This window comes from Brienomyrus brachyistius, chromosome 17 (assembly GCF_023856365.1).
Source record: "Brienomyrus brachyistius isolate T26 chromosome 17, BBRACH_0.4, whole genome shotgun sequence".
NCBI classification, from domain to species: domain Eukaryota; kingdom Metazoa; phylum Chordata; class Actinopteri; order Osteoglossiformes; family Mormyridae; genus Brienomyrus; species Brienomyrus brachyistius.
The window spans coordinates 3,612,053-3,635,000 of record NC_064549.1 but is presented as its reverse complement, the minus strand read 5'-3'; the positions used below and the strand labels follow the sequence as shown (position 1 = coordinate 3,635,000).

General features: G+C 50.5%; 2 protein-coding genes across 4 annotated transcripts; one reads left to right on the top strand and one right to left on the bottom strand.

Annotated features, from left to right (window-relative positions):
- Window positions 1–6,605: 6,605 nt before the first annotated feature.
- LOC125712275 (smoothelin-like protein 2) lies at window positions 6,606–20,448 on the top strand. Its single transcript, XM_048982159.1, has 10 exons — window positions 6,606–7,026; window positions 7,166–7,817; window positions 14,969–15,053; window positions 15,155–15,424; window positions 15,498–15,560; window positions 15,677–15,749; window positions 16,138–16,254; window positions 16,443–16,542; window positions 17,503–17,654; window positions 19,285–20,448. Exons 2-10 carry the CDS (start codon window positions 7,371–7,373, stop codon window positions 19,409–19,411), a joined length of 1,434 nt encoding a protein of 477 aa, XP_048838116.1. The 5' UTR covers window positions 6,606–7,026; window positions 7,166–7,370; the 3' UTR covers window positions 19,412–20,448.
- Window positions 20,414–22,946, bottom strand: tmem199 (transmembrane protein 199). Of its 3 annotated transcripts, none has more exons than XM_048982227.1 (7): window positions 22,774–22,946; window positions 22,328–22,548; window positions 22,178–22,251; window positions 21,989–22,078; window positions 21,642–21,684; window positions 21,431–21,543; window positions 20,414–21,067 (listed from the first exon to the last, which is right to left on the bottom strand). In XM_048982227.1, the coding sequence occupies exons 2-7, from the start codon at window positions 22,506–22,508 to the stop codon at window positions 20,972–20,974; spliced, it is 597 nt and encodes a 198-aa protein (XP_048838184.1). In that variant the 5' UTR covers window positions 22,509–22,548; window positions 22,774–22,946; the 3' UTR covers window positions 20,414–20,971. The 3 variants fall into 3 exon arrangements, with proteins under 3 accessions (XP_048838184.1, XP_048838186.1, XP_048838183.1); XM_048982229.1 differs by having other exon boundaries at window positions 22,328–22,545; XM_048982226.1 differs by having other exon boundaries at window positions 22,328–22,946.
- Between the last annotated feature and the right edge of the window lie 2 nt (window positions 22,947–22,948).

Below are 22,948 nucleotides of genomic sequence, written 5' to 3'. Positions count from 1 at the left end.
GTACTGTAAAATAATAGACCTGAGATGTACAGCACAGATCAAATACAGAGTGAGGTGCATAGATAAGGAGGGAATATCAATTGGAAGTGTAACCAAACGGTAAGCAGTTTGATGACTGAGGGCAGAAGCTCCTTTGGAGCCTCTTATCATAGCTGTCAAGTCTCCCGTTTTGGCCGGCAAACTACCGTATTTTACTCCTCTTTCCCGCCGTCCTCCCGTATTAGTATTTTCCCGTAAATCTCCCGTATAATAATATATATATATATATATTTAAAAATTCTTCTGCCTCTCCAAACTGAACTGTCAGTAGCCTCGCGAGAACTGCCACCTGCATAGCCTGGGTGGCAGTTATCGCGAGATTAGTGCCAACAGCGGGAACGAGAAAGGAGAGAGATGGATGGATGTGTAGAAGGAGAAGGCGTCCCTGCCAAGAAACAAAGAAGTCATGTAAATACATCGGAAAATGGGACGACGAATTTACTTTCCTAAAGAGGAGCAGGATGGGGCACAGTCACGCGTTCTGTAAGATTTGTAAATGCGATTTTAGTGTCTCCCACGGGGAAGGAACGATGTCATGAAAAATCCAAGTCATTAGTGAATGACAGAAAGCCGCATGAGTGAACATGAAAAATTAATAGAAAATGTGCAATGAAAATAAAATGTAAATGACAAATGGTTATTTTATATTTCTTGTACACCTGTCTTAAAATGTAAGGGATACTGGAGCCTGATTGCGGTGGTGGGATGGCTCACGGCGGGTGCCGGAAAATTTCCCTTATTTTCAAATCCAAACCTTGACAGGTATGCCTCTTATAAATGTCCAAAATGGTTTAAGCCCTTTCAAATTCAGTGTGAATCCAGTTCCTAATATTCCAGATAAAACTTCTTTAAAGCAGATAAAAATCATTTTAAAGAGTAGCTGTTAAGAAAACGTTTTGTAGTAGTATGTTACTACTGAATTTCTGTGTGTATACTTTTTAAATGAGCTACTCCTGTTAACAACATGGCATTTAAGCACAAGGTCACAGGCGTTTAAAATTTAAAGTGCTCAGTTACAAACGGAGTACGGCTGCAGCTATGGATCTTGGTAAATATTCTTGGTCGACGTCGTGCAGGACCCTCGCGATGGGAGCGGCGGACGCTTTGACATCATCCACCCGGATGACACTGTTCTCAGTCACAGTAAGATCAGGATGAATAAGCATCAGCACAAACTGATTTCACCTGTGAAGAAGAAGTATTACAACTCCGCATAAAAATATAGTAATGATGATTGTGATAATAGTTTGTAGTGTATGCGGGGGTGACATAGAGATAATGCCAAGGGCCCCTGAGTGATGGGGGCCCTAAAAAATTGGTCTGGGTTGGGGGCCCAATTTGATATGTTTTCTTGGACCCCGAAGCATGTGCACAGATCGCAGCGTCTTCGGCCGAACTCGTGAGCGAATAATGGCCGCTCCAGCCGCTTTCGAACAAACCAGCTTCCAAAGTTAAGGACGCCGGCGTTTATCCTCCGAAATATAAAGGGAAAGCAGTAAGATGTCTTTGCGAGAATAATATTAACTTGTGACTGTTACAATAGTGAGGCAAAATGTAGTGTCAGTGCATTATAAAATGCAGAACGAGTTATATTATAGGATTCATCAATATTTAATATGACACAGGAACTCGATATCATTAGCATGATCAGACTGGTTTTAAACAGAGTTCTAATTGATTGATATTGGCAGTACTCAGGCACAAATGACCAACGGTTAAGAATTATAGACAAGGCGACTTTCTGGAATAGAGAAGCTCAGTTTGTTTGGTGGAACATGGTGATCTTCCCGTTTTTACTAATTTGGAGGGTCTGGAAATGCTTGGATATTGAGGAAAATTAACTAATTTGTTCCCTTGAATTTGCACATTTTTGGTCAGCAGTAAGTAATGATTCAGTATTTCTTCATTCTCTCTAGCTGACTCGACTAAAAGAAAGGAGCTTTTGCTCTAGGCTTGGCGAACTGTCTGCTGCAGGACCTACTTGCACATCTGCGAGGTCTGATCAGAAAAGAGCAGGTCTTTACGTAGCGGGTTAAATTGAAATGAAAGCCATTCATCAAGTCCTGCTGAATTCTGCAGTCGTTTAAGTATATCCATACAATGATGGTGAGTAGTTCAGTGATTTTAATTTCAGATGTATGTTCTACTTATATGTGGCATTGGCCGATAGGGGGAGCTCTTGAGACAGCAGCCTTATCACTACCTTTACTACCGGGATAGTGTCTGTCAGTCGCCTGGGCTTCCAGGTTTACCGTGGCAATGATTTGCTTTTCAAAACAATCCTGAGCCTCAGCCCTTCAGGGAGGGAGGTGCTGAAAACATCACACAAACAGACTAGTAATGTGTGATTAAGTGGATGCAGAACACAAACAAAGGCAGGCTTTGGTTTGGAATTGAGTCGCGGGTCACGGTACAGGAGTGTAAGCCCACACATGGAGGATTAGAGCAGCAAAGGTCAGCAGGCCGCTTTCCCAGCCATTAAGTCACAGATGGAAACGAGAACCAGAACAAACACGTGCCCCACCCCCCCAAGGCAGATAAAGCTGGCTCACCTTCCTCCTCCAGAAGGAGGAAGTGAGGTCATATGGCCTGGATTACATAAGGCTTTCTGTGATACAGTGTGTGTGCATGTTTCCCTCCAGCATGCATGCGTGTGACAGCCTGTGTTTGCGCAGAATTGTCCCTCAGCTGTGACTGTTGTCCTCCTGTTTCTCACAGCAGCAGATGAGGGCCAGACAGCTGCCTTCTCCTCTTGCTCTGTGATGGGCTCTATGTGTTTATCCTCACCGACATGACGCAACTTCTATCAGGAGTCTGAATGTGAAAATAATGCTGGCGCCCTCTTCAGCGACACTGCCTGTCTCTGTCTTCCGCTTCTGATGGGAACTTTCTAGAGTGAGTGTGGGTGCTTGCAGAAACACAAGCACGACGGCACACCGAAGGCAGCCGCGTGCGCAGTGTCACACTGCTCTTTTACTCACTGTGACCCGGTCATCTAACTGCGTGTATGTGACAGAGTACAGGTACATATTCAGTCAAACTGCAGGGAGAGAGCCAGTTAGATCATCCGTAGGCCAAACCCGAGCCACTGGCTGCTCGCTGTGCGATCAGAAGATCGTTTGCGCAGAGGAGTAAATGTAAGTCAGACAATGGAAGCCTTTCTATGGCAATGAGAATTCTCGTCTCCTTTCCCTGACAGCATGGCTTCAATCCAAGCCACGCATGCTGGATCTTCCTTTGCTGGCCTCTATAGAAAGTGTCTCGCCTGTCTCCTCTCCTAATAGGCAGCTCACTGTGGGCCTCACTGCAGGGGTGTGTAGGGTTTTTGGGGGGAGGGGGGTGATGTCATGCTGAAGTGGGCCCTTGTTTGCAGTGGGAGGAGACTGTTGGTTTGGAAAAGGGAGGTTCGACGTGTCGGATTGTGAAGAAACATGTGATGGACGTGGAAGAGCTGGTTTTGGCAAAATCTGAGAACATGACTTCACTTTTCTTCCTCATGAATCTGTCATCACAAGGGCGCCCATTATCGCCCTGCCAGATAATGAGCTGATCAGTTTGAGCTTACGGGAAAAGCCAGAGGTGTGTTCTTCTGTGCCTGTTCAATGACATTGTGTCTGTGCCTGTCTGTGGCTGTCTGTGGCTCTCATGCTTTCCGTTCTGTGTCTGTCTGTGGCTCTCATACTTTCTGTCTGCCTATCTGTCTGTCTCCCTCTTTCTCTGTCTGTGCCTGTCTGTGGCTGTCTGTGGCTGTGCCGCTTTCCATTCTGTGCCTGTCTGTGGCTCTCATACTTTCTGTCTGCCTGTCTGTCTGTCTCCCTCTTTCTCTGTCTGTGCCTGTCTGTGGCTCTCCTGTTTTCCATGTCTGTGGCTCTCATACTTTCTGTCTGCCTGCCTGTCTGTCTGTCTCCCACTTTTTATGTCTGTGCCTGTCTATGGTTCTCCCACTATTTATGTCTGTGCCTGTCTGTGGCTCTCCTGTTTTCCACGTCTGTGGCTCTCCTGCTTCCCCATGACTCGGCTGTCCAGCAGCTCCAGCGTCTAACTGACAACTGGACGCTCTGCAGATGTTTCTTGTTTTCTTTCTAGATATAACTTTCTCCTTGGACTGGTGATACCTCAACATCTTCTCAGAGCTGTGAGCGTGAGAGAGGACCTCCTGTTCCTCCTCCTTCCCGTAATTTTCTGCCTCCCACCCCACCCCAACGTAAACCAGTCCTTCTCCTTTCGTCTGTGTTACTGACTCACACGGGGGGGGGCGGACGATGTGCACTCCCCATTATTTAACTAAAATTCATTTATCCCCACACCAATAAATAGAACTTTGTATTTAAATTATTAAGTTGTTTTCCCTTCAACATTAAACTCTCTGCTATGCCGCTGGGCTCACATTTGCTTATTCACAGTGGGGATTCGCACTGACTCTCACTGCATCAGTGTCAGGGTGAATTTAGGGATAAACTGGAGGCTTACGTCTTTAGGCTGCCCTGAGGTTTGGTTGCTTACCTGCTCTGTCCCTCCCCAGGCCAGCAGTCAGACGATTATAGCTGCCCTGGGGCTTGCTGGCGTCACACACTGGCTATTATTATTTTTTGAGCTGCGTCTGGGCAGCGAGGTTCCTGAGGAAACATTGACGCAACTGAGGTCTAGTAAAATAAATGGAGGTCAGCTTTTGAAAGTAGAGAGGGAGGGGGCCCATTGGTGGTTGGAGGCTGTTTTTTTTGCCCCATGGGAAATCATTTTGCCGGGCAGGTGGGGTATGGTACTAATTAGTGTTGCCCTTAATGCTGTCCCTGTAGCAAGCGTTGGCTATCCACAGCAAGGAGAGGGGGATAGAAGAATTTGGGGAATGGAGGAGTGGAAAGGGTGCTGAATGCTGAGCTGCCCGATGTGCTGCAGGCGGCCGATGGCTGGCGAGGTCAGCAGCTAACCGTCTTCCTCAGGGATTCACATAGGGATTCGCTCAGGGATTCGCGCAGGAGTTCGCACAGGGATTCAGTGAGGGATTCGCTCAGGGTTTCACACAGAGATTCACACAGGGATTCGCTCAGGGATTCGCGCAGGAGTTCGCACAGGGATTCAGTGAGGGATTCGCTCAGGGTTTCACACAGAGATTCACACAGGGATTCACTCAGGGATTCGCGCAGGAGTTCGCACAGGGATTCAGTGAGGGATTCGCACAGGAGTTCGCACAGGGATTCAGTGAGGGATTCGCACAGGAGTTCGCACAGGGATTCAGTGAGGGATTCGCTCAGGGTTTCACACAGGGATTCAGTGAGGGATTCGCTCAGGGTTTCGCACAGGAAATTGCACAGGGATTCAGTGAGGGATTCGCTCAGGGTTTCACACAAGGATTCACACAGGGATTCGCTCAGGGATTCGCACAGGGATTCAGTGAGGGATTCCCTCAGGGTTTCACACAGGGATTCGCTCAGGGTTTCACACAGGAATTCACCCAGCCACATCACCGTTTCTGATTTAGACGATCCCATGAAGATTCCCGTCCACATGCCGTCTGCTCAGCCTGTGACTGTGTTCAGTTTCACCGCACAACCACTATGTCTCATGCCTCAGTCACTTCCTTGTCCCAGAACACTGTGGCCCCAGTGTTTTGACCTCGGGGCCCCAGCCTCGCTGTGAGAAGAGCAACGTGCCAATGGGCACATTCTCAGGGGTGGGGGTGGGGGGGGGGGTTTGCAATGCTCTGCCGCCGATGATCTCAGCAGGTTTGCGGGTTTCCACACCCCAGTCTGCGTGCACGGTCAGGTACGCATGGAGGAGAAGCTGAGAGTCAGAGATGCTGGAGATAAGAGGCAGACTGTGCTGACGGAAGTGCACCAAAGGTTACAGACCCCCCCCCCCAGAGAAAGACAAACAGCAGAAGTTCTGGCAGGAGTTTCTTTAAAATCACATCCCGGGCAGCAAAGAGGAGATTCTTGGATTGTGAGGCTGCAAACCGCAGTGCTGTCCCCCCCACCCCCATCTTGTCCCACCCCCTAGATACATTTGTTTACTGTAAAGTAGCGTGGAATTTAGTCTTGGTGTGTGTGTGTGTGTGTGTGTGTGTGGTCCAGGTGTACATTACATTGTGGGGACACAGTGTGATAAAAACCTGCTCTTTTGAACTTTTTTTCTAGTCCCCACAAGGAGAAATTCAGTTTTATAAAATATTGCGACTGCAATCAACAAACTAAAAATGCTGAAAGTCTTATGTTTTGTTTGGTTATTTATGATTAAAGTTAGTACTGGGTAGAGTTACTTATGGTTACTTAGGTTACTTATGGTTATTTAGGTTACTTATGGTTTAGGGTGTCATTGCTGGGATTAGGGTTTTCCCCATAGACATGAATGGAGAGTCCCCACAAAGATATGAATTCAAATGTGTATGTGTGTGTCTCTGTGTCTGTGTCTGAAGAGGAATGCTGATTGGCCCCCCTTCCTTCCCGCAAGTGTGGATATTTACATACAGAACTGCAGACACATGCAGACACACATATATGGGGCAGCTGCTAATAATCCTGCTGTTTAACACAGGGCACCGGGGAGGGGGGGTGATCAGGGAGATCTTACAGCAATGCGGAGGATTGGAGATGCCGGTCTGTCATGGTGACTGACACAGACAGGGGAAGTCAGAGTGTCTGAGGTCATAAAGACGAGGCGACTGTACCAGGAAGCCGAACAGCGCAAACAGAGTCCTGCGTAGGACTCTCGCCCCTCCCCCTTTCCTCCCTCTACCTCCTTTTCTGCCTCCCCGTCCCTCCCCTACAGCCGGCCCCGCTGGCAGAGGAGAAGTAGATCAGCACACCCTTTAAAGCAGGGAGGCCGGCCGGCTTGGCTGACAGAGCCAGTGAGCAGCGAGGAGACAAAAGTACAGCAAGGAGGCAGAGGAGGCAGGAGCACAGTGAGGGGGCAGAGGAGGCACAAGTACAGTGAGGACGCAAGAGTACAACGAGGAGGCAGAGGAGGTGGGGGTATGCTGGAGCCCCGGAGGTGAGCATCCAGACCTGCAGGTCACACACCTGGGGTCCCACATGAACCAGGCACAGTTCTCCTGCTCTCACGGGCTGGAGTGCTGAGAACATTCACTGCTTTCAAGCTATGGGCAATTTACTGTTTCAATGTTTTTCAGTTCTCGCGGAATGATCTTCAGATGCTAGAAAACTGAACTTCGGGGTGGCTGCACTGAATTTTGGGGGATTTCAAAGGATTAAGAAGAGATCCCAGGATCCAAAGAGCACAGAACCTGAGAACCCTAAACCCGGGCAGGATTGGTACTGACGCGGATCAGCTAGCCGGGTCGAGTTGGTCTCCACAGTAACAGAGTAAGCGTCGCCATGGATGCAGGCGCTGTGGCTGCCCACGTGGAGGTCCCGGCCGAGGGGGAAACAGTGTGTGCAGCCCTGGCTCGCTGTGAGGCCACACTGCGGGACGCCGTGCGGGAGCTCCACGTGGACATCAGTGTCTTTAAGCTGGGCGTGGAGCGCCGCCTGGAGGAGGCTGGCCGGCTGGTGGGGCCCCTGGGGCCCCTGGGCTCCACTGTGGCCCAGCTGCAGCAGGAGAACCGGCAGCTCCGGGCCCAACTGGAAGCCCTGACGCGACAGGTGGAGGCGCTAACAGGGTTGCCGTGCAACAGGGAGACCCTCCCCTCTGAGCCCAGACAGCCGGTCGTCCAGAACCCACATAGCCCAGGGACCCCATCCGGGACCGACCTGGCATCCTCCAGTCCGACAGCGGCCCGCTTCTCCAGCCATGCCTGCTTTGCAGTGTCCGGCAGGACCAGTGTAAGTCTGTCTGTCTGTGGTTCTGCTGTGTTTGGAAGCTCGGCTGTTAGTCCAGGCAGGGCAGTCGCTTCACTGGCAGTTTGGAAGCGTATGAAGCCTGATACATTCACTGGCAGTTTGGAAGCGTATGAAGCCTGATACATTCACTGGCAGTTTGGAAGCGTATGAAGCCTGATACATTCACTGGTAGTTTGGAAGCGTATGAAGCCTGATACATTCACTGGCAGTTTGGAAGCGTATGAAGTCTGATACATTCACTGGCAGTTTGGAAGCGTATGAAGCCTGATACATTCACTGGCAGTTTGGAAGCAGGTGAAACCTGAGACATTCAGGGCTTTTGGGCTTTCTGCACGTTCACTGTGTCACATCAATTTTGCTGCTGTGGGACAAGGGATGAAAATGATCGAGTCACGCAGTTCAGTCTCTGCAGTTCTGTGTTCTGAGCCCGGTCCAGATGGCTGTTAGGGGCAAATTAGGGCATGTCCCCATCCCTCTGACAGCTGCTTCATTGGGAAGTTTGGAAGGACCTACACACACCTTTATCTCAAGTCTCAGCTGACCTGACAAGCACGCACACACACACACACACACACACTTTCTTGCTGTTTTCCTGTCTTCCTTCTCTCCAGTTTACCCTCTTTTCTTTCTTTTGTCTTCTGCCACCTTTTCTCTTTTCAGGATGATATTAATGCTCCAAATTTCTGAGTAATTAAAACACGTCATTACTTTCTTTTTCATTTAAATAATTTTATAATTTTAGAGTATATTTTTACCCTTTTGATTCACTTCGGAATGAAACTGTTGGTAAGTGTGAATGAGCATGTTGCTGTGGGACTCACTCTACGCACGTTCATTCGGAGTAGCGGGGGGGGGGGGGTTGTACTATGAAGGGCTTTTACTGCACCATCTGAATTTTCTTTGTCAAGAACCTTAAACACGTTCTTCTTGTGCGCCTTACTGCACACACAAACACACACACTCATTCGGGTTTCTGCGTGGAATATGCTTGATAATTGTAGTGACACAAACTGCACTACAGTTCCAAGATTCTTTAATTGTCACATACATAGTTTTACATAGTACAACATGCAGTGAGATTCCAGAACATCTGTGAGCATTTTATTTTTAAAAAATGGTCCTAGAAGACAAGACGCTTGGCTGGGAGAAAGTTGAAGCTCAGCCTTTGTTGTTACTGACATCAAACCAAACAGCAGCCGGATATCCTGGCGCTGCACTCGCCTGAAGCCGCTTTCCGGAACCGGGCCGATCCTGCTTCAGTTCTGCCCCGTGCCCCAGTGTGACTCTACGCTTAGGCAGGGGGAGTGGCAGTTACCTTCATTTCACCCGAAGCAGCACACACACACTCTCTGTCAGATACACTTTTCACATTCCTCCCTGTAAGTGGAGGGTACAAATGGCTGTTGCCTGTTACCAATGCTGGTGGCAGATTGCCCTTTAGCTCTCCCGCTTATATTTCATTTCTTGGCACTTGAGCCTTGCGATTTAGTCATCATCGTAAAAGAAATGACTCTCCCTAACGTAGAGTAACAGCTCTCCAGCTCCGTAGATGTGGAGTAACACTGTCTCACGCAGCACTTACGTCACCATCATGTTTGCATGAAAAACATCTTATGAATTTTCTTTAAATACCATCTTGGGGTCTCATGACTGCAGAATCAGGCTTCCATGCGTAAATGTGGCCGCTCATCAGTCCGATTGGTGCTGGAGATCGACACTCGTGAAGTGAAGGCAAGGTCATGCTGGACATACATACCATTCACCTGAAATGTGACCTAGAATCACCCGAAGCAGAGTCTGACTTGCAAAACGCTGAGGGTTAGGCTGAGGGTTAGGGTGAGGGTTCGGCTGAGGGTTAGGCTGAGGGTTAGGGTTCGGCTGAGGGTTAGGGTTAGGCTGAGGGTTAGGCTGAGGGTTAGGGTTAGGCTGAGGGTTAGGGTTAGGCTGAGGGTTAGGCTGAGGGTTAGGGTTCGGCTGAGGGTTAGGGTTAGGCTGAGGGTTAGGGTTAGGCTGAGGGTTAGGCTGAGGGTTAGGGTTAGGCTGAGGGTTAGGGTTCGGCTGAGGGTTAGGGTTAGGCTGAGGGTTAGGCTGAGGGTTAGGGTTAGGCTGAGGGTTAGGGTTCGGCTGAGGGTTAGGCTGAGGGTGTGCCGTTTATTTTTTCATATCTGCTTTGAGAAATGAAAAAGAAACGCCAGGAGGAATCCTTCACATTTACTATTTCAGTCATATTAATATGATGGATTGATTTTGAGAATAAGCCCATATCTGTGCACAGTTAATCTGATTTATCGCTTGCTGATGGGCTATTTCTAGCCTCTGATGTTTTTGTTCCCATCTGATGTCACATCGCGTATGAATCAGGTCCTGACAGCGTGCCGGGGGTGGGGTTGGGTGGGGGGGGGGGCTGCTACCACTCATTGGTTCTCGCTATGGCCTCAGATCTCCATCCAGCTGTACGCTCACAGGGACTCTTTTTTAACACTTTTATTTTGACGGTAAAGGGTGGCTGCTTGTAAAGGCTGGTGCGAGCACACACCTGTGTGCACGTTTGCCGGGGAGGCCGTGCTGGGTGGGGGGGTACAGCTGTCTCCCAGGTACTCTATCTATGGTGTCCCCCACCCAGCCCAGCAGATCTGCCCAAAGTCAGATTCCCCTGACTTTTAATTCCCCCCCCCCCCCTTGCACTCCAGTGGCCGTTAATATAGCTCAGCGCACAGAGAAATGAAGCGTTTCAGCTGAGAGAGGCAGAGCTGGCCTGTGAAACTTGAGGGAGGGGCTGTGCTCACCCCCCCCCCCCCCCCCCCCCCCCATTTACCTAGTTCCTCTACGGCAGCCAAACGATCCTGATGACTTTTCTGTTTCCCTAGCATCAGGTTTGTAATGTCTACCTGGGTTATGACCTCGGCCACGCCGCTATTGTTCAGACTCTCGGGGGGGGGCGCAATGCAGGGTTTGTGCTGCATCTGCAGACAGATTTTATGTAGGTTGGTTCATTTTACTGCTTTCATTTGGGCGTGTTCCGCCTCTGTGGCCGCTGACCCATAACCTGACGTTTTCTGGTTGCTGCGTTTGGGCGGCTGTGCTGCTGTTTTCCATGGCAGATTTTTACGTTGCCGTACTTAGTTTCTTGACAGCTATTTTGTCTGACAAACAGCGTAAATATCTTCACATTCTGTTACTGGTGCCGTAAAGCTTGAGATCTTTCTTACCGCATTGTGACGGCAGATTTCATACAGGGATTCGAACCTGCACACTTTTGATACCAGGGTCAGGCCGTCTCCATCTTAGTGCCTGGATTGCGAGTCGCAGACAGGTGTGGGGGGGGTCCTCATGGTGTCAGGATGGGGTGGTGTGGAGAGTCATGAGAGTCGGAGTGAAGCGACGGTGCCACGTAGGTGTGAGGCACCATGACATCAGGGTGGAAAATGGCGAATGGCCCGTTTTCACGCTCGGCTAACACCGGCCATTATTAGCTCATGATGCCTGGGATTCCTGGTCCTAATCCAGCTGTTTTACTGCTTTCACACGGTGACATCGCAGCTGTGAGTCCGTCCAAACTGAACAAAAACGTAACAATTTGAAGGCATCCAATGAGAACAGGGACAGAGCTGAGGCCCACATCTGGACATCCACACACACACAGACACACACAGACACACACAGACACATACACACACACACACACACACACAGACACACACACACACACACACACACAGACAGACACACACACACACAGACAGACACACACACACAGACACACACACACAGACACATCCACACACACACAGACACACACACACACACACAGACACACACACAGACACACACACACACACACAGACAGACACACACACAGACACACACACAGACACACACACACAGACACACACACAGACACACACAGACAGACACACACACACACAGACACACACACACACACAGACACAGACACACACACAGACACACACACACACACAGACACACACACAGACAGACACACACACACAGAGTGTTTTCCCTGGTCCCTGGACTGCCGCACAGCTCAGTGGGTTAAGTACGTGGCTCAGAGATCAGAGGCACTCTCTGCTTGTGGGTTTGAGGCTGGCCAAAGGCCAATAGCTTGACCTGTTTGTATTGTTTTGTTTCCCCAGCGTTTGTTAATATCTATCTTTGTTTCCCTGTCTAAGGTTTGTCCTGCTTGTGTCCTGTTCCCTTCTGGTTCTGCTTGTACTTTTGCTCTGTGTTAATTATCCTAGCATGGTACTTCCCAGTGTGTACTTAATGTTTCCTAGTTTTGGGGGTTGTTAAAGTTTCCTAGTTCTGTGCTTGTTAATTGCAAGTCACTCCACCTATTGCTTGTTGCCCAGTGCCTTTCCTCTTTAGACCTCTTGCGTTGCACACCTGCCCCTTGTTAGCCCAGCTGTCTGTGTTTATTTGCTGCCTGCTTCTGCTCTCTTCTTTAGTCTGTCATTGTCTGTGTTACTGCGTGTTTGTTGCTCTGCTCAGTTTCTTAGTTGTTCTCTGTGTAGCTCCGCTGCATAGTTGTGTTACTTTATGGTTTCTTGTAGTTTGCTTTCATTTTTCCTGTTTGTTTGGTGACCGCTCGCGGCCCTTAATTCTATCGCGGGTCTCTTTAAAGAACAGGTGTGAGGCTTTGCAGGGCGGGTGACCTTGAAGAGCCCAACCCCCCAGCTCATGGGATGGCCCCTTAGCGACTCGGCAGCATTGGAGCCCTCGGTGCCACATTCTTGTTTGGGCCAAATGCTTCCTGGCGGCTGGCGTATAGATTTCTGGAAGCCGCATCCCGGCTTTGTGTGAATGGGACTGAACGGGAATGGAAAGGGGCGCAAACCGTCTTTGTGACGCTGCGTTGTCCTCCTGGAAATGTCAGCAGAATCTGTCTGCCTGACTGCCTTCACAACAAGGTGACTGAGAGCCTTCAGAGCGTGTGCTGTGAGGTACGGCAGTCAGAGCCTGAATGCATGCTCAGCTGCTGGCTGTGGGCCGTTTGCTGGGTGTGTGAGGACAGGTTTGCCATTTTACTCTGAGACGAGCGCGATCATTCGCTCCTGTCAGGCACTGCAGTATAAAAAGCCTCTGCGCTTGTCTGCTGGTGCACTCGTACCTCGGGCGGCTGAGGTCACAGCAGGGAAAGCTGTGCAGGACGTTCCATGGCAGACATGAGGTCCGCCTGCTCTCTCTGACGGCCAACAGACGCTTCACACAAGCTCCTATCACTCAAGTTACTCACAGCGACACCTATGTTCATGTTAAAAGCTGCACATGTGGGCCCAGCCCAGAGCATTTATGGAGCGGATGGCATGACCCAGGACACAGAGGGCCCCGGGCCCCTTGTTCAGTTTTCGGGGCCGCAGTGGATGCGGTGTCTACAGCAGCGACAGCACACCTGCCACAGGAGAAGAGAGACTGTCCTGCCAATTAGCTGTGATTTCAGCTTGTATGTTTCTCTGATAGGTTGTACTTCACTGGCCCCCACGGGGGGGGATCAGCGACTCATTCCTGGGCTTTTAATGCTTCTGCTCTTCTGGGAGTGAGTCTGACTCACGGTTCCGTTGTTATTCTTCCCGTGCAGTAAAATGTGGACTCTGGTGTTCTGCTCGCCGGGACGCAGTGATGCACACAGAACACATGTCATGGTTCTCAGGGTCTTTGTGCGGCGCAGGAGAAGAATCAGGTGCCTCCAAAGTTTCTCGAAACCTAAAATCGGACCTGGCTGTTGTTTATTGTTTCACCTGCCAGATCATTCAAACCTGGGAAATGCTTTTGGAGGTGAGCATAGTTAGTGGCTGAAATACCTCCAGACCTGCCCATAATCCCCTGCGGGGCAGCCAGCTGTTCACATCGCCCCCACCCCCCCGACACTTACTCTCCCAGAATTCCTGGTAGCTGATGTCACCTCCCCATCCCCCGTCAGCCCTATTTCTGAATTCCCTGGTTTGTAGGGAATGTGCAGGATTTCCATGCATGACGTGCATGATGAGAGTGAGAGAAGAGAAGAGGAACCCAGTTTTAGAGGGAAAAAAATGTGATTTCAGGGTCTCTCTGTGCTGCAGTGTAGTTAGTAAGTTAGTTAGTTAGTTAGTGAGACGTCAGACGCCCAGGTCAGTCACTTCCCAGGAAACAGCTTCTTTGAGCTCCATGTCATCCTGAAGTCCCTTCGTCCAGTTTGTGAGGAAATGAACTAGACAGGATCTGTTGCTGTAAATAATGTGGACAAACCGGTTGGAGAAAGTTGTCATGTGGATGATGTGGTGTGATTCTGTTTTTGCCGCTCGGTGTCTAAGCATGGACTCCATACCCTATGTGCTTGCTGAGTATCCGAGTGTGTGAGGGGTTAGAACAGAGGAAAAATAGGCCATGAGATTAAAAATCAAAAATAGACCGACCTCGTCTCTTGTTCTTTGCCTTTGCGCTGGAAGGGAATGATGTTAATGATTATGAGGCTGGTTATTTACAGGGACATACCCTGGCCAGGCTGACTCCCACTGTACTTATCAATTACAAGAAACAGGAGACATTAGGCTTGGAGACGCTGAGTGGGAAAAGCAGCCACCCACTGCCATCCACTGCCACTCACTGCCACACCCTGCCACCCACTGTTATCCACTGCCACCCACTGCCACACCCTGCCATCCACTGCAACTCACTGCCACACCCTGCCACCCACTGGTATCCACTGCAACTCACTGCCACCCACTGCCATCCACTGCAACTCACTGCCACCCACTGCCATCCACTGCAACTCACTGCCACACCCTGCCATCCACTGCCACCCACTGCCATCCACTGCAACTCACTGCCACACCCTGCCACCCGCTGCCATCCACTGCCACTCACTGCTACACCCTTCCACCCACTGCAATCCACTGCCACTCACTGCCTGCTTGAAAGCATGGCCTGTTGAATGTGTTAATAGTGTATGTTGGTTTAAACCTGCCTGAGGCTGACAGTACATGATAATGCCACATACCAGGTGTTGATGAATCTCAGCCTAAAGGACAGTTACTCCTACTTGTCTGCGTGTTACAGAAACATTCCCCTTAAGACTTTGGGGACCAGGACCATGTACCTCTTGCAGTGGGTTGATGGTTCTTCTGTCTCCTGTCTAGAATCCTGTGGAGGAAGAGGAGCCTATCGAGATGGACTCCGCCCCAGCTCCCCCAGTGCTGGAAAATGGTCACAGCTGTGCCCCAGGTAACGTCCTCTTCCCTCTAGCATCCCTCCAATCTTGTATTTTGGCAGGACAGATGTCGAGTGTCATCGTGCGTTTGTGCTGCGCTCTGATGTCCACACAGAGAGCTTGGTGATAACACAGGAAATAAAGTCAGATCTGAGTGACCAACCTCAGGAACAAGTAGCTCCTGTCGCCATGGTGATGCCACATCTGCCCATCACTGCAACAACCAAAATTGCAGAATCCTCCATCGCCATTGTTGCCAAAACACTCGATTCACCGAGCAGTCCCATCCAAGCCCCGCCCCCTGTGGTAACTGGCAGTCCTCCTGGCCAGTCAACTGCAAGTGGCACTCCGGTGCAGCCAATCCCAGAATTTCCTCATGAATCAGGTGAGGAGATATCTAATTAAACCATGCCAGTTTGCACTCTGCCAGAGTCTCACTGTTCATATTTTAATTCCAGCTTCTGCTGTGAAGACATGGACCCCAAGTCCAGTGAGAACTATGGGCTCTGCTCGAGTGACAGGTGAGAGCTGATCCATCACACCTGGGCCGCTTACCTGCTCTTCATGGCCAGATAGCTGCTCTGTTGCCCTTTGCCTGAATCTCACAGCCCCTCACTAGTCCTTTGGATTTTTTCAGAGAAACATGCTTCAGTGACGGCGGTGGCTTACCCAGGCATCTCCCCCATTAGCAGCAACAGATTAGCCACCAGGTACGGAGAATCTCTGATGTCAGTTCTGCTGTCACCTGGGGAAATGAGGATAATCTGACAATCCTGTTGGGTTGATTTTTGTTTCGTGGTGGTCAGCATCGACTTGAGGGCATTTATTCCATGACACCTCATTCTTCATCTTGTTCTTCATCTGTTCCTTGAAACACATACACTGATGTATTTCTGTATACTATATGCTGTATACTGCAGAGTGATACTGGCAGACAGGAGCATCATTGGAGACTTATGAAAAGCTTTACTGGGGGGGTGATGATTTCAATGGGAATGATCTGCCTGACTGTGTGACTGTTTGTCTCTCTACTTACCTGTCTACCTGTCTGTCTGCTGCATGTGTGACCGTCTCTCTACCTGTATGTCTTTGCTCCAGGCGCCTAGATGTGGGAGGGGAGAGAAGAAGGGATCTGCTGCGGTCCCAAACTTTGCCCCGAAATATTGGTGCCCAAGTCCGCTCTCCCCTGGAGAAGTTGGACTCAGAGCTGGGCAGGTAAACCTCATCTTCTCTCATCATCCTTTTTCATCTTCACTCCTCCACAGGTCCTACATGAAACATAGGTGGAGGTCCTACATGAAACGTAACTAACTTCATTTTGTGTTTTCACCCTGTTGCCATATTTTCCCCTGGTCCATCGTTCTGCCAATTTACGACCCCCCTCAACCCACCCTGCCATGCAGGCCAAAGCTGAAACGCTCCCAGAGCTTTGGTGTGTCCAGCGCCAGCAGCATCAAGCAGGTCCTCCTGGAGTGGTGCCGCTCCAAAACCATCGGCTACCAGGTGAGTGGGGTAGCCCTCCCCCTGCCAGGTCCGCAAGGCTAATGTCCTGGAAGCTTAATAAGACCCAAACACTGGGATGACACTGGGAAGATACTGGGATGTTGGGATGACACTGGGAAGATACTGGGATGTTGGGATGACTGGCATCTGGAGCAGCGCTGTAACCCACTGTTTCCACACAGTTATTTACGCTGCAGCTTCTGACTGCGTGTTCAACACACCTGCCAAATTATGAAGGTCTGAATTTTGTCCCTTTTTCTGATTCCATAAGCAGTACTTCTATTTCCCGGCATCTGTGTGATCCATGACAATCTGCTTCACGGGTGTCCAGCGAGGCACAGCCTGTCTGGGCTGGGGGGGATGAGACCGGCAAGGAGTCTGTGTCACGTGATGCGCATGGGAATGTTAACTTGGCCATAGTGGGCCGCCGGAGCTTTCTGTGGAGACAGACTCCCGTCACCATTAAATCCATCAGAGCCTCCCCCATCGCAAGCCAGGAGACCCACATCCAAGCACCCTGGTATGAGGGTATACCAACACGCATCACAGGCGCGTGAACCCTAACCCTGCAAAGGAAGAGGGTCGTGGGCAGAGAGGAGAGTCCGTGATGACTCTATCTGGAAAGCATGTCTCTGTCCTTGAGGGAGGGGGAAGAGTTTAACTGTCCGAGTCTGTTTCTGCCATTATGCTTTGGGGAGGATGAGCCCTGGAGGAATTTCCACAGTTAAGGAGCAAATCCCCCCGAAAGCCTGATGCTGGTGCCATCTGTGAGAATCTCCACTTTTGTTTGCTAAACCCCTGTTTTTTCTCTTAGTTTGCTTCTTAAACGAGCTCCTGGTTTTTTCCAAACACCGTGACTGAAGTCCTGATTTCAGATGTGTGCAGTCGCTCTGCCTCACGACGCTCTTTGTGATTCACACCAATCTCACTCTCTCTTTCTCTCTCTGTCTCTCCTTCCAGAACATCGACATCCAGAACTTCTCGTCCAGCTGGAGCGATGGCCTGGCGTTCTGCTCCTTGGTCCACTCTTTCTTCCCCACTGAATTTGACTACAACCTTCTCAGCGCCACTGACCCCAGACACAACTTTGAGCTTGCGTTCGGCTTAGCAGAGTAAGCGTGTGTCTGTATGCGTGAGTCTGTGTGTGACTGCTGCTGTACCTGTATTCTTTCTCAGCTGCTGTTCTGCCAGTTTCATGTACCATATCAACAAAGAAAGAAAAGATAAAATTTTTAAAATGTATGTGAAAGAAATTAGACAGAGAGCCCATTTGAGCCGTCACTGGCTGTGAAGCTCTGGATGTCTTTATTCATGACGCCCATGTTCCTCTTCTACTTGCGCCTCTCTGCAGCCCACACTCTTCTCCAGCCTGCAACCATTTCTATCCCGTTTCCATTCCCAGCCCATGGCCCTCTGCTGTCCACGCCCCTCTCCTGCCGACTCACCTCTCCTTCCCGCTCCCCTCTCCTGCCGACTCACCTCTCCTTCCTGCTCTCCTCTCCTTCCTGCTCTCCTCTCCTGCCGGCGCCCCTCTCCTGCCGGCGCCCCTCTCCTGCCCGCCCTCTCTAGCCGGCGCCCCTCTCCTGCCGGCGCCCCTCTCCTGCCGGCGCCCCTCTCCTGCCGGCGCCCCTCTCCTGCCGGCGCCCCTCTCCTGCCCGCGCCCCTCACCTGCCGGCCCTCTCCTGCCCGCGCCCCTCTCCTGCCGGCGCCCCTCTCCTGCCCGCGCCCCTCACCTGCCGGCCCTCTCCTGCCGGCGCCCCTCTCCTGCCCGCGCCCCTCTCCTGCCCGCGCCCCTCACCTGCCGGCCCTCTCCTGCCGGCGCCCCTCTCCTGCCGGCGCCCCTCTCCTGCCCGCGCCCCTCACCTGCCGGCCCTCTCCTGCCCGCGCCCCTCTCCTGCCGGCGCCCCTCTCCTGCCCGCGCCCCTCACCTGCCGGCCCTCTCCTGCCGGCGCCCCCTCTCCTGCCCGCGCCCCTCTCCTGCCCGCGCCCCACTCCTGCCCGCGCCCCTCACCTGCCGGCCCTCTCCTGCCGGCGCCCCTCTCCTGCCCGCGCCCCTCTCCTGCCGGCGCCCCTCTCCTGCCGGCGCCCCTCTCCTGCCCGCGCCCCTCACCTGCCGGCCCTCTCCTGCCGGCGCCCCTCTCCTGCCGGCGCCCCTCTCCTGCCCGCGCCCCTCACCTGCCGGCCCTCTCCTGCCCGCGCCCCTCTCCTGCCGGCGCCCCTCTCCTGCCCGCGCCCCTCACCTGCCGGCCCTCTCCTGCCGGCGCCCCTCTCCTGCCCGCGCCCCTCACCTGCCGGCCCTCTCCTGCCGGCGCCCCTCTCCTGCCGGCGCCCCTCTCCTGCCCGCGCCCCTCTCCTGCCCGCGCCCCTCTCCTGCCCGCCCTCTCCAGCCGGCGCCCCTCTCTCCAGCCTGTGTCTGTCTCCTGCCCACGCCTGTCTCTGAGCCTCCTGCTGTGTGCTGAGTTCATGCTTTCCTCCTCCCTGTCCTGCATGCTGTCATCAGCCTTCAGACTCCTGGCTTTTCAGCTGGAGCCGATCAGGCCAACCGCTGAAAACTGAGCTTCTTAGCCAATTTCACGGTCGTCTCTATAAGGCGCCCGCAAACCCCCTAACCAGGCTGTCGACCCCCCCATCTCTCCCTAACTCGCACATTCCTTTAGCCTGATATCACCTTCTTCAGAACATGTCTGTAAAACCTCCAACTAAAATAACATCTAAATACCCCCCCTTCCTCCCCCCGCACAGAGAGAAGGCTGGATGCGACCGTCTCATTGAAGTGGAGGACATGTTGGTGATGGGTCACAAACCCGACCCCATGTGCATCTTCACCTACGTCCAGTCCCTCTACAACCACCTGCGTAAGTTTGAGTGAGGGTGTCGGCGTCGTGCGCCCTGACAGGCGGCCTCCTCCCGAACTTTGGTTTTCCACGACAGACGCCGCCCAGTCTGTAGGTCAGTAGCTGCTGGGACTGATGGACTCGAAGCAGAGAGAAACAGGGCAGCCAGATTTAGGTTTTTATGCCTGTGGAACAATGGTCCTCAGTTGATAATTACATTATATTCTTTCTTGTATAAATCGATTTACATATATTTGCATAAAGGGCTGCATTGTTGAAATTTTTTTATGGACTGTTTGGAAACCAACACCCTTCTGGCAAACCCATCTCACAGAATGTGATACAATGTGAAAACTGCTGTTTGAGGAATGTGGGTTTTGTCCCCCCCCCCCCTCCTTTTAATCTGGTTTCAATTTGTTCTGTTAAGTTTAGCAGTGTTTTCAGAAATGTGCTGTTTGTTGGGTTTTTACTCAGTGGTCCCTGGGGGGTTCTTACCCGCCCATGTTTGAAACGGCACAGAGACTCTGGCTGGCTACATGCCCAGTGTGTTGCTGACTATCTGAGTTTGCAACATGAGCACCTGCACTGTGTGGCACTGCCGTGTCACAGGCAAACGGGAACCACAGTCAGAGGGCAGGAGGTACCCAGGGGGAAGAGAAAACGCGTGACTCCACTGGGGTTTTTTTGTTCTTCCAGTAGTTGTCTTACTTTTCATGGGAAGTGAGTGCTTTAAAGGTTCTGAAACAAGATCATGTATTGAATATAATTTTTTTCAAATGCTGTACTTTGAGTGGAAATAAAAATTAAGTGATAGGGCATTCTAAAATGTGCAGTTTATTAGTAATTTCCTGGAATACATGTTGTGCCGACACTTTTTCCATAATGTATTCGGCGAATTCTGCAGGACCAGAAGGGGGCGACATAATCACACTTTTTACGTAAATCCATTACAGTCACTAACACTCCTGCAATGTACGAGGTATGACTGTACCTCGTTTATACCGAGTTTTTCCTGTAAATTAAAGAATCTGACGAGCTTTTTATCTGATTAAATTTATTTTCGAAGTCACAAGTGAACCACAGAAGTGTTGTACTTATAAATACACTAATTTTTGCATAGAAATAAAGAACAACAAAGAGAATCTTCACAAAATCCTGCTCTCTTACACGCTGTGATGCAGCTATCTCAGCACCACGGCCATAGCCTTTTAAAACCTGCATATTTTTATTTGTTCAGTAGAGGGACCTGAGCTTTTGCCATGACTCTCATCACATATCGATGGACAAACAGTCACAGTACGGTGAGGATGTCTTTTGGGTTCGATTCTCTTCCTATGTGTGGTGGGAGACGTGAGCACTGACGCACCGATTAAGAATAAACCTGACAACAGGACGAAATATTTACTGAAGACAGCAAAATCACTTCATAAAACAACATTGGGACGTCGCACTCTGCACGGTACATGTAAGGTGTTTTGTACCACAGGAAAAATGTGAGACAGGAACATGCAGTCTGTGTGAGAGAGCTGGGCTCCCCCTGCGGAGCAAGTCCCTTGGTTCCACTAGAGAACTCCGTCAGAAACGTCTGTGTCCCGCTACAGCTCCCCTAGCTCTCCTTCCATCGTCCGGACCAGAACGTAGAGCTCAGCCAGGCCCACCACCGAGGCCGCGATCACAGCGGAGAGCACCCTCTGCAAGACACCCACAGGAAACTTCACGAACCCTCCTGGATACACGTCACACAAACAATGTGTTTTACATGAGTACATGGGTCCTGCCACACGTCTGACAGCTATATCCATCCGCCGTGGCACTTTACAGAGAATGTGTCTGACAATCTGCAGCTTGCGTTCGTCTGTAAATGAGCTTGTTAGCTTCACCACAGGGTGGCATAAGGAGAATTAAGACGACGATCCCATTAACTGAAGGCCTCTGAAACATTTTTTTCCACTTAAAAACAGTTTGAAAATCAGTAATGTCACAGTAATGTGAGTGCGTCCTAATTCAGGGGCATCTCCCATGCACAGATCCTGACGGCTAAATTCAGTTCTTACCGCAGTGGTCTCTGTGAAGATGTACTGGCTGCCCAGGTAAGCACAGGCAAATGCAGCCACCACAGTCACCAGGAAGTTGAACACAGTGATGACAGCAGCTTTGACTGAACGCACTGTGACACAGCAGGCAGATGGAGGGTAAAGGAGTGAGCGCTAAGCCGACCACCAGCTACAGACACAGAATCTTTGTGATGGGACCCCCCGCACTGACCTTGTCTGCCAATGTCAGCCAGTGTACCGGGCCGATTCATTTCCTTTGTGGATGAAAAGATCACATCAATGTGCGCTGCTTCATGAAGAACATTGGGCCAGAGGCAGAGACGCACATTTCAGGTCCATAAAGTAAAAATCCAAACCAGGATTTTGTTTCAACCAACTAGTTGAGCATAAAGAGTCACAATCAAATAGTACTGAACGGGGTGGTTGATAGAAAATCCTGGTTTGAGTTTTTACTTTCCGGACCTGAAATGTGCGTCTCTGGTCAGAGGCCACATCTACCCGTAAGAGAAACCAGCCCTTTAGGTTAGCATTTCTGACACCGAAGACTGCAGACTGTACCTGAGGGTCAACGTTCCTGGTTATCCGCATGTATTCTTCATTAGCCAGTTTTGCTTTAATCTGCTCCAATCGAGCTACCAGCTGGGGATTCTTTGAACAAAGGCGCAGACAGACAGAATCCTTAATGACTACTACTATCCCTATTATTATTATTATTATTACTTCTGCAGGAGAGAGCGCCACACTTACTCTGGGGGGGGGTTCATAATGGGGTAGATGCACTGAACTGTCCTCCAACAACTCGTGGAGGTAGACTGGAAATCCTGCCATAAAAATTACAATTAATACGTTTAACCTTAACAGCAAATCGGTATCACGCCCGTGATATTCAAGCCATACCGTTTTCTTTCAGGTATCTGTGTAACTTCCTCGCTGTGCTGAAAGGTAGGACGGAAGGCTGCTCCTGTTTCAGGAGGGACTCGAGCTCATCCTGCAGGTCTCCCGGCATGGTGGAGTCCCTCTCCATCAGATTCATCACCCCCTCTCGAAATGTGTCCCCGAACACAAATGATGAGGCCATTTTGCCGTTTCCCACTTCGTTATTTGGCCAGTTGAAACTACTTTGAAGAGCCGAAGGATAAAAAAAAATGAATCCGAATTCTCCAAAATCTGCCCGACAAACTTTATAACGGTACAAAAATGCCAACAAAGGGAAAACTGCTAAAACATAAATGTACATAATACACTTCAAGACCAGAAATAACTAGACTCTCCTCTCAAGCAGTCTGCGTATCGCGATATGATCCAAGTACTAGCAAGACAATGAAATACATTTAAGATCATACCTTTGGCTTTATCACTTATACATATGCCTCTACCATGCACGCTTATTTTTTAGCCGACGTTACCTATCTTATAAAGGTAATTATTCACTGAAACACAGAAACAATAATTCGTTTATCATGAATTTCACAAATAGAGACCAGAGTGGGCCGCCATGACAGTGTGACGTATAAAGGC